We start from the raw sequence: 11,486 nt of genomic DNA, 5'->3' as shown, positions 1-11,486 counted from the left end.
AGGCACGCACGCAGGCACGCACGCAGGCACGCACGCAGGCACGCACGCAGGCACGCACGCACTCAATCCCCTCGCTAGGTGCAAAATTGAAAAATGACTACGAGGCGGCCCTGAGCGCAAACAGCCGTTCTGCCCCGGAAACAAAACGACTTAGTGCCTTGGACCGCCTTCCCAGTCTTTGTGTGCCGCACTTTCTGGAATAAGCCTTTCTCCTGCCATTTTCGCCGAGTTCTGAAGGCAGACAGCGCGGAGGCCAGGGCGCGCTGCAGCCTGAGGCCTGTGCCTCCTGGACGCCCGCCCGTGTCTGTCGTCTTGGCGGTGAGCATGGCAGCCAGCGTGGACTTCAGGGATGGGCTGTGCGCCTGGCAGTACGTGTTCCTGTTGTCAGATTTTTTATTTTATTTTTGTTTTAAATTTTCTAATAGTTCATAAGGATTCTGAAGCTTTGTCTGATACACTTTGAACATGTTGCAAGGAGGGAGCCGTCCTTGGAGAGGCACTTCATGTTTGGGAGGGTGGAAGGACAACTTAAGAGAGGAAGACCCTCGATGAGATGGATGATTCAGTGATTGGGGTAATGGGAGTAGGTGTGCCAGAGACAGTAAGATTGCCACAGGCTAGAGCAGGATTTAGGGCTATTGTACATAGGGTTGCTACGAGTCACAGTGATTCGACGGCACATAACAACAACAATGAAGCAGATCATGTGGGTGACTCTAACATACAAATAAACTTTTTCATAGTTTAGGAACCTGAAAGTCTGAATTTAGGACACTAGTTCTAGGGGAAGGCTTTCTGTTGATTCTGGAGAAATGTCTCTTTTGAGCTTCTGCTCTTGGATAGTCTTGTGACTTGGCATCTCTCTGCTATCTCTTAGTTTGCTGGCTTACTTGTTCAATTTCTTTTATATCTCAAAAGAAATTAACCTAAATTATACTCTGCACTATTTCTATCTCATTAACATAATAAAGTCTACATTTGTCTAGAAAATCGGATATAAGGTACAAGGCCATGAGCATCTCTTTGAATATGCCAGATGGAGTGAGAACAGCACAGCCCATCACCGCCCAGAGCAGGAAACAGTTAAAGAGCCTGTAACCCAGCCCCATGGTTTCTCAGGAGCCACAGCAGCAGCAAGAGGTTAATTTATTCATTTTGACTCATAGACTTTACCCACAGTTGTGGTAATGAGAGTGAGGTTTGTTGGCGAAGTAAGTTGAAGAGTGAAGGAGGCAAAGAATATCACCCAATGCAAATCCAGGTTTTAGTCCAACAATCCCAAGGTATAATTCCTCAGTCCAGGCTTCAATTTCAATTCAGCAGTCAGCTTTTCCTTTCATTATCTGGCAAGAACAGCAAAACACTTTAACTGTGGCGGTTATCCCAGGGATTCTTTGGTTATACTTTGCCACAGTTTTCTCCACAGCAGTGCCACAGTCTTTCCACTACCATCTCAGCAATGTCTTGTTCTCACCATTTTCTTGTTCCACTCCTTAAGTCTTGCAGCTGTGAGACTCTTGCTCTTACTTATTCCCACAGCTTTTGATGATTTGCTAGACCATGTACTTGGAGATGAGAGGGGGCAATTGTAATGACTAGAAAAGCTATCTCACAACATCATTAACATTAAATGAGAGCTCTGGTGTTGTAGTTGGGCAGTTAGCTCAAAGGCTGCACCTCTTTGGTGGTAGAATCCCCTAGATGCTCTGTGGGAGACAAATGAGCAGTCTCCTCCCATGCAATTTACAGGTTCTCAAGAAACAGACCTCCACTGGAGGAGGCTCAGCTATGAATCAGTTCTGGCTAAAGGGCAGTGAGTGATAGCTCTAGCTGTCCATCCACTATTTGTTGAAGAATGTTCTTTCCTCATTTAATTGTCTTGACTTCCTTTTCAAAAATCAAAAGCCTACAAATTTATAACAGTTTCTGCACTATCAATTGTAGCCCATTTATATCTATCCTTATGCAAGTACTGCATTTTTTTTAATTATTGTTCCTTATAATAAGGCACTCTGGTAGCTTAGTGCAGAATGTTATGCTGCTAATCAAAAGGCCAAATACAAGAGCTCTGGTGGCCTAGTGGCAAGACACTGCACTGCAATCCCAGAGGTATGCAGTTCAAATCCACCAGATGCTCTGCTGGAGAAGGAGGGGGCAATCTCCTCCTGTACCAGTCAGATCTGATTTGACGGTACACATGAAAATAATACAATAAAAATGAAGAAAAAAAATAGGCCAAATACCTCCAGTAGTTCAAGTTCATCCGCAGTTCTGTAGAGAAAGATGAGTAGTCTCCCCTTACGATTTACAGTCTTTCAGAACCTGATGAAGGATTGTTGAGTCAGAATCAATTCACTGGCAGTTCTGAAATCAAGAAGTAATACTCCACTGTTCTTTTCTTTCACAATTGTTTTAGCTCCCTTGTATTTCCATATAAATTTTAGGCTCCATTTGTTAATGTCAGTAATAAAAGCTAGTCAGGATTGTGATAAGGATTGTGTTGAAGTCTTTGATCCATGAGTGAGATTCTTTTCCATTTATTTTGGCCTTCTGAAATTTTAACAATATTTTGTAGTTTTTAGTATGTCTTTCACTATTTTTGTTAAATTTGTTCCTGAATATTTTATTATTGTATACTATTTGCTATTTTTAAAAATGACAAAAATATATATATCATAAAGTTAATAAATATTAGATCTGTAATAATTGCATGTAGCAAGTTTATAAAGTTTTGCAACCATCAGCACAATAAGTTTGAAAACATTTCTAGCACAGAAAAAGATCTTTGTGCTCATTTGTAGTCACCTTTAGTCTTTGGTAACCCCTAATATACATTTTGTAGATTGCCTTCTGAAAGATGTTGTACATGGAATTACATGATACGTAGTTATTTGTTTGGGGTTCTGATTCCTTTATAAAAAATTCTTTATGTTAATAAGAAAATCAGGATGGTACTTCTAACCAGTACGAAGACCATGGCCTGTATCAGACGCACCTTAGTCTCCAGAGAGACACCATTGCTCTTCAGTACTTTGGAGAGGTCCCTAACAGCAGACTTTCCCATGGCAATGCACCTTTTTATTTCCTGGCTGCTGGTGCCAAGACTGTTGACTATGGAGCCAAGCAAGCTAAAGCTGTGTACTATCTCAATCTCTTCACCATCCATCCTGATGCTGCCAATTGGTCCAGTGGTGAGAATCTTTGTCTTCTTGACATTGAGCCTCAATCCATATTGTAGGCTGCAGTCCTTGAAACTCTGCAGCAGGCGCTTCAGGTCTTTTTCAGTTTCAGCAAGCAGGGTTGTGTCATCTGCATAACGCAGATTGTTGATAAATCGTCCCCCAATCTTGACCCCACATTTCTCCTCATAGAGCCCAGCCTCCCGGATAATCTGTTCTGCATATAGGTTGAAAAGGTATGGAGATAGGATGCATCCCTGGCCACAGGCCATGGTCTTCACAATCAGTTGTTATGCATCAGAGAGTTGGACAATGACCAAGGAGGATAGAAGGAGAATTGATGCCTTTGAGCTGTGGTGCTGGAGAATAGTATTGAGAATACCATGGACTGCTAGGAAAACAAACAGATTTGTCCTGGAAAGGGTTAAACCGGGTGGCTCCTTGGAGGCAAGGATTCTGAGGCTCCGTCTAACATACTTTGGACATGTTGTGAGGAGAGACCGGTCCTTGGAGAGGGACATCATGCTTGGGAGGGTGGAGGGACAGCGCAGGAGGGGAAGGCCCTCTATGAGGTGGATTGATTCAGTGACTGGGATGATTGGGATGGGAGTGTCAGAGACAGTGCGATTGGCACAGGACAGAGCGGAGTTTAAGGCTGTTGTACATAGGGTCGCTATGAGTCGCAAGCTGCTCGACAGCACATAACAACAACAACAACTTCTAACCAGTAACAAGAATTTGAGATAATAATTCTAGTAGTTATGTAAAAGAATGGAAAAGATTTTACTGAAGGAGTAGCATAACCAATAATTTTGTGTTTATTTTTTGTTAGGAAACACTGCACTAACGTATGCCTGTGCTGGAGGATTTGTTGACATTGTCAAAGTGCTACTTAATGAAGGTGCAAATATAGAAGATCATAATGAAAATGGACATACTCCCCTAATGGAAGCAGCCAGTGCAGGTCATGTGGAAGTTGCAAGAGTTCTTCTGGATCATGGTGCAGGCATCAATACTCATTCTAACGAATTCAAAGAAAGTGCTCTTACACTTGCCTGTTACAAAGGTATTCTCTCTATATATAAATAATAATTTTTGTAGCAATTTTTAACATTTTAATATCTGAGAATTTAGTAGTTGATTTAATTTTATGTTGCTTTTGTTTCCCCCATGCTCCAAAAATTTACAGATAGTACATATTACATTTACATAATGTTTTCACTAAAGTTTGTTCCATCAACTGTGAAGTCAACTCAGCGTCTTAATTCAGGTTTAGAGGATTTTAATTATTTAATAACTTCGGTTTTACATTAATTTCCATTGTTTAGTTTTTAAAAAACAACTCAAACAGTAATACTACACTTAATGCAGAAAAGATGAAAAACTAGCACATGGAAAATAAATAGATAAATGGCACTAATATTACATTCTAAAGATAAAATACACTGGAAAAAATATTTCTTTTATATACTTACAGTTATTCTGAACATTTTTATAAATATATGTATGCTATAGTCTTTCCAATTACTTGCTATGTATTAGAAAGCTGTACAATTACTAGGGAGGATAGAAGGAGAATTGATGCCTTTAAGTTGTGGTGCTGGAGAAAAGTATTAAATATACCATGGACTGCTATGAGGACAAACAGGTTCATCCTGGAGAGGATGAGACCAGGCTGCTCCTAGGGCTTGTTGTACTGAGGGTTGCTGTGAGTGGTAGGAGACTTGATGGCACGCAACTACAACACTGTATAGCTGGAATTAATGCCAGTTGTTTGCTTTCAATTTTATTTCTATTTTTTAATGTATTTTGTCTATTTTCTTCCATGAACAAATAGTCTTACAACAGTTGTTTATCACTGCCGTTGAGAGTTGCCCTTCTGACTCTTGATGATTCTGCATACTATGGAATGAAATGCTACCAGAATCAAATGTCTCCCAGTGATTGGTTGTTGATTGGACCATTGTGATCTGTACATTTTTACTGTCTCAATTTTGGAAGTAGATCACAGACTTTTTTTCTATACCATTTTTATATGATCTACTGCATAAGTTTAAATCACCAACCTTTACTTAGCAGTCATGTGCTTGAATGCTGTACCACCAGAAATCCTTGTGCAGCACCAGAGCAAACATGTAATTCATCACTGACACACCAGTGATGTGTGCAGTGAGTTATATTGGCTGAGAATGGAATTCCAGGTTTCCTATGCAGGATAAAAATTCTACCGTTGAGTTGCCAATGTCTGACTAGTTGTTGTTGAGTAGATTCCAACTCATGGATATTCGATATGTGTTAGAGAAAAACTCTGCTCCATAAGGTTTTTAATGGCTTCTATTGTGGAAGTCAAATGCCTTTGCATAGTCAACTAAACACAGATAGACATTCTTCTGGTACTCTCTGCTTTCTGCCATGATCCACCTGACATTGGCACTAATGTCACTAGTGCCACGATCTCTTCTAAACCAGCCTGTATTTCTGGTAGTTCTCTATCAATATACTGTTCAAGTCTTTTCTGGATAATCTTCAGCTGGATTTTGCTAGTGTGTGGTATTAGTGATATTGTTTGATAATTTCCACACTTTGTCAGGTTACCTTTTTTTGGAATGAGAATAAATATGGATCTCTTCAGTCAGTTGGCCAAGTCGTTGTTCTCCAGATTTCATGGCACAACTTGGTGAGCACATGCAAGGCAGCATCTGTTTGCTGAAATACGTCAGTTGCTATTCCATCAGTTCCTGCAGCTTTCTTCCTTCCTTCCATCCTTTCTTCCTTCCTAATCCATCCTTCCTAATCCTTCAGAGCAGCCTGTACTTCCTCCTTCATCACCATTGCCTATTGCTCATATGTTATTTCTTGAAATTCTTCTGTGTCAGACAATTCTTTTTGGTACAGTGACTCTCTATACGCCTTCCCTCTGCTTTTAATGCTTCTTAAATAATTCAGTATTCTGCCCATAGCATCCTTAAACATTGCATTTCATGGCTTGAATTTAGTCTTTATTTCTTTCCGCTTAAGAAGTGCTGAGTGAGTTTGGCCCTTTTGATTTTCTGACCCAACTCCTTGCACATTTCATTATTATATTTTGCTTTTTCTTTCCGAGCAACCCTTTGAAATATTCTATTCAGCTCCTTAACTTCTTTTTTTTGCTTTTATTTATTTGTTTGTTTGTTTGTTTTTCATTTCAGTGAACATCTACAGAGATTTTGGAATTCCATTCATTCATTGTTGCACCCTTCTCCCCGCCCACCCCCACTCCTTAACTTCTTGATTTCTTTCCTTTGCTTTGACTTTTCGGCACTCTAGTGCAATATTCGGAGTCTCTTCTGACACCTGGAGGAAAATGGGAATCTCAGAACACTTGATTATGTTTATACGAAACCTATGCTTGGACCAAGAAGCAGTCCTCAGAACAGAGCAAAGGAAACACTGGATAGTTCAAAATCAGGAAAGGAGTGCATCAGGGATGCATCCTTTCCCCATCCTTTTTCAGTCTGTTTGCAGAACAGATCCTTTGGGAAGCAGGGTTTTATATGGAGGAGTGTAGCATCAAGATTGGAGGAAGACTCGTTAACAACCTAAGATACGCAGATGACACAACCTTGCTTGCTACAACTGAAGAAGGCCTGAAGCACTTGCTGCTAAAGGTCAAGGACCGTAGTCTTCAATGTACATTGAAGCTCAACTTTAAGAAGACAAAGATACTCAGGTTTCACTCTGGAACTTACTAGTCTTTGGTCTTTTACTAAAGATTTTCCAGGGTTGGAGCCATTATTAGTTAAATGACACAAAAACAACAACATCCAACTTATGGGAGCCCTGCAGAAAAAAAAAATAAGACAAAGATTCTCACAACTGGGCCAGTTGGCAGCACCATATTAGATGGAGAAGTGATTGAAGTTGTTAACAATTACAGCTTGCTCAGATCCACAATCAACACTCTTTAACACCAGCAGTCAGGAAATCAGAAGACGAATTAAATTGAGAAACTCTGTTGTCATAGTCTTTTCCAGAGTGCTTAAAAGCAACAATGTCAATCTAGATACAAAAAGGTGTGCCTAATCCAGACCTTGATCTTCTCAATTATTTGTTATGCCTCAGAGAGTTGGGCAGTGACTAAGGATGGCAGAAGAGGAATAGATGCTTTTGAGTTGTGGTGCTGGAGAAGAGTCTTGAACATACCATGGACTTCCAAGAAAACAAATAGGTCTATCTTCAAGAGGGTGAAACCAAAGTTCTCCTTGGAAGTAGGATTTGAAAACCCAGCCTCACTTACTTTGGGCACGTGGCCAGGAGAAATCGGTCCTTGGAGAAGGTTATCATGCTTGGAAGGGTGGACGGACCACTCAGGAGAGGGAGACCCTGGATGAGATGGATTGATAATAGTAACGGGCGAAGGAGGTTGGTGTGTCAGAATTAGTGAGACTGGCTCAGGATAGGGAAGGGTTCAGAGCTGCTATACATCGCAGTCAATATGACGGGTTTGGAAGCAGGAGTGGCACCCACTTCCCTAAATAACATGCCTCTGGAAACTCTATGAGCTTTGATAAATTTTGATAGTTGTAGAGTGGCTTCAGGCCTTTTGTTCATAGGGTTACTATGAGTCATACTCGAGTTGAGGACAGTAACAACTTTGGAAGTGGATTTCATTGTCTTCTTCTTTTTTTTTTAATTTTTTCTAAATTTTATTATTTTTGTGTGTGTGTACCGTCAAATCCGATCTGACTGGTACAGGAGGAGATTGCCCCTCCTTCCCCGGCAGAGCATCTGGTGGATTTTAACCGTGCACCTCTGGGATTGTAGTTGCAGCTTCTTGCCACTAGGCCACCAGAGCTCCCCTGTCTTTTATTTTTTTATATTATGTATTTAGTAAAATCTTCTTTAGCTTCTACATATGTGATTTTGATTATGTTACAGGATTTTTTTAATTGAGATTTTTATGAAAGTTTATAAAGAACTTAGATTACCATTCATTCATTGTTGTAAGTTTTCCTCCCGGCCCCTCCTCCCCCCAGTTTGCTTTTTTCCTTGGGGGCATTAAATCTTGTTATATAGTGTCGTGTTCCCCCCCACACTTTATTATGCAGCAGCTCTTATTCTGGACTCTTCTCATTCCAATAATACCTAATCATATATTCTTTTTATACAGTTCTCTCTTGTCTGTTTCAATACCATGTTCATTATTTATCCTCTCTTAGTTTCTCCCCAACCCCCATGTGAGTCCTGTTTTATAACAGTGGCATTATGCAGTATTTGTCTTTTTATGACAGAGGTATTTCATTCGGCATAATGTCCTCTAGTGTCACCCATTTTGTATAATATTTCACGAGTTCTTTGTTTTTCGGTGGTGCATAATATTCCATTGTTTGAGTATACCACAGCTTCTCTATCCATTCGTTTGTTGATGGGCACTTGGGTTGTTTTCAACTCTTTGCTATTGGGAACAAAGCAGCAATAAACATGGGCATGCATATATCTGCTTGGGTGGCCGTTACGGTTTCTTTAGAGTATATTCCCAATAGTGGAGTTGCTGGGTTTAATGGTATTTCTATTTGCAACTTTTTGAGAAAGCACCATACCGCCTTCCATAGTGATTGCACCATTTTACACTCCCACCAAGTGAATAAGGGTTCCAGTTTCTCCACAACCTCGCCAACATTTGTTGTTTGCTGCTCTGTTATATTTTCCTATTCTTACTGGTGTGAGGTGATATCTTATAGTTGTTTTGATTTGCATCTCTCTTACAGCTAGGGATTTTGAACATTTCTTCATGTGCTTGTTAGCCATCTGAATGTCTTTTGGTGAAGTGTCTGTTCATATCCTCTGCTAATCTTGCAGTTGGGTTGTTTATCTTGTTGAAGAGATTTCATTGTCTTCTGAGGCACCTCTGGGTAGACACAAACTGCTAACTTTTTGGTTAAAAGCTAATTAATGAATGGTTTACATCACCCAGGGATTCCTAGTCATAAGTTGTTGTTATTGTTGTATACCATTGAATTGAACCAACTCCTTGCTGATCCTCCAGTGGGTTTTCCGAGGCAGTAAATCACATGGGAGAAGATTGCCCATATTTCTCCTGCTTAGCAGCTTGTACATTTAAACTGTACACTTTTGCCATAATCACCTCCTTTCCATTAAGCCATCAGAGTTCTTTGATCATAAAGTGTTTATTTCAGTTGGTATTACAATTAATTGGCTGTATATGTCACAAAGCTCATGCTAATAATGATTCAAACAAGAAAATATTTTTGTTTCTATACATATGTAGGCGCTTCTAAGTCTAATATGACAGTTCAATTGTCATAAGCACTTCAGAATCCTGTGTTTTTGCTCCACCATCCCAGAATTTGTCTTTAATTCCCAAGGTTACCTGAAATCTAAGATCACTGTTCACATCATTGGAGAGAGGAAGATCAACTCAAAACTCATTGTGTTGAAGTCAGAACTGACTATGGGTGTAAATCTGAAGGGTATAAATCACACAAGAAGAGATTGCCTATCTCAGTTGAAATAAGTAGATTGAAACCATTAGAGTTGGAAAAGGCAATGTTTTAGTTTGAGAAGATTCTTTTTAACTGGAAGGTTAGTTAAAAATTTGGCTGCAGTTTTAGGCTGGTGTCTGGAAGAGGCCAGCATATTGCCCATGTAACATTTTACATGTGAAATCAGTCTTTTCCCCATCTTAATAAATCTACTAGATTGATTTAATATAAAAATTTCAAAACATTACATTATTTCTTTTTAAACTCATTATTTGCAGGTATTATAAACTAAAGCAAATAAAATTCTTCCCTCAAGCTTTCTCCATCTCAATACACACTTTCAGATTTAGCTTTTACTGTCTTTTATATTCTGGAACTAGCAGACATTCTACTTTCAAGCAAAACTACTTACATTTTCCCTATTAAACCAAAACACAAAACTTATTACCAATTATTTTGCTTTCCATCTTGAATCTCATGCTATGCTAAAACTTTCGGCTTTTATTCTCAATGTGGTTTTTGTTCATTAGACTAGATACACTAAGTTATTTCATTTATGTTCACTACCCCCAAAAGCTGCATTTTAATAACTGCAATACTTAACTGGCTCAAAATCAGTATGGCTTGGTTTCACTTGTTAAAGTTAATATGATTTAAAAATATAGATAACATGTATGTGTATACACGCACATAACTACACTTTTAATCATGGAAGAACAATACTTTTCAAACTAAAGAAATAAAAGCAAATACTAAAAGTTACTTTATCATGAACTAAGAGAACCGACACAGGTTGGCAGATTTTACAGAGAGACTAGAGCCGAAACAGAAAGAAAGCTTAGATGGGGTTTCTGACCAGCTTTAGGTCCCATTGGCAGAAAGTGCCAAGATCTCGAAGGGTATTAAAATGAAAAGTCCTGTTTTCAGGCTATTGAGAATTGTTATCAGGCCGGTATTGCAGCATCACTTGGTTATAGTAAAAGATTAGTCTCATGGAAATCCAAAGTCTGTAAATTTTCATTAAAATTATTATTAATAATAATAATAATATTAATCCCTTGAGGTGGAGGTTCTCAGCCAAGCCCGAGTTTGAAAGATAGACATTTGACAGCCCATGGTGTTCAGGTCTGTGGGTGAAGGCAGCAGAGGTTTCAGAGCATTCTCTGAAAGCCAGACTCCTCAGATTCTGGGAACGGCTGAGAGATGGTGTTGGGTGTCCCTTATTGCAATCAGTAGCCTGGAAGTGCCTGGTACTTGGGAGGGCTCCTGATGCAGGCCTGCAGTTTTTGGAAATAGTGGATATATGCACAGACAATGCTGACAGATCTGAATCCCAAGGGATTTCAAAATACCTGGAGGCAAAATGCTTGGGGACTGTTCTGAACAGTGCCTGGGAAATTTTATGAGTAAATGGGCCTTTCTGAAGGAGAAAAGGAGTCTGAGAGTATAGAGGCAGAAGTCATAAGAATAGTAGCAAAGTTCTCAGTGGGAAGAGGCACCAGATAACTCCCATCAGGGACTCTTCCAGACTAGACTGGAAGAATGAGGAAATACTGGTGACCAGACATAAACACAAAACGGATGGAAATAAACAACAGAGGGTCTGTCCCCTCAATCTGTGCAGTTGTCCTTCTTGCCATGCCCCTCGCTGGTTAAAAGTTTGTCTTAGCAGTAGGTGTACCTGTATCAAGTCCAGGCCCGGTTGGGGTCCCCAGAGGATCCCCCAGATTGCCACTAAGCCATATGACACCACCACTGAGCCACGGGTAGGGACTCAGTCAAACACCATGGCTTCAGAGTAACATCAGCTATGGAGCCTTCTACA

The 11,486-nt window shown here is 39.9% G+C and overlaps 1 protein-coding gene across 1 annotated transcript in view; it reads left to right on the top strand.

Annotated features, from left to right (window-relative positions):
* Nucleotides 1-11,486, top strand: part of ANKHD1 (ankyrin repeat and KH domain containing 1) — a 165,344-nt gene that overhangs the window by 54,094 nt on the left and 99,764 nt on the right. Inside the window, exon 7 of the mRNA XM_006891229.1 lies at nt 4,012-4,245. Within this exon, the coding sequence (XP_006891291.1) occupies nt 4,012-4,245 (234 nt within the window). The remainder of the gene's footprint in view (nt 1-4,011; nt 4,246-11,486) is intronic.

This window comes from Elephantulus edwardii, unplaced genomic scaffold, assembly GCF_000299155.1.
Source record: "Elephantulus edwardii isolate Elephantulus edwardi_28Jun2011 unplaced genomic scaffold, EleEdw1.0 scaffold00095, whole genome shotgun sequence".
NCBI lineage: Eukaryota > Metazoa > Chordata > Mammalia > Macroscelidea > Macroscelididae > Elephantulus > Elephantulus edwardii.
The sequence above is the reverse complement of the archived record's forward strand: the minus strand, read 5'-3'. Positions and strand labels throughout refer to the sequence as shown.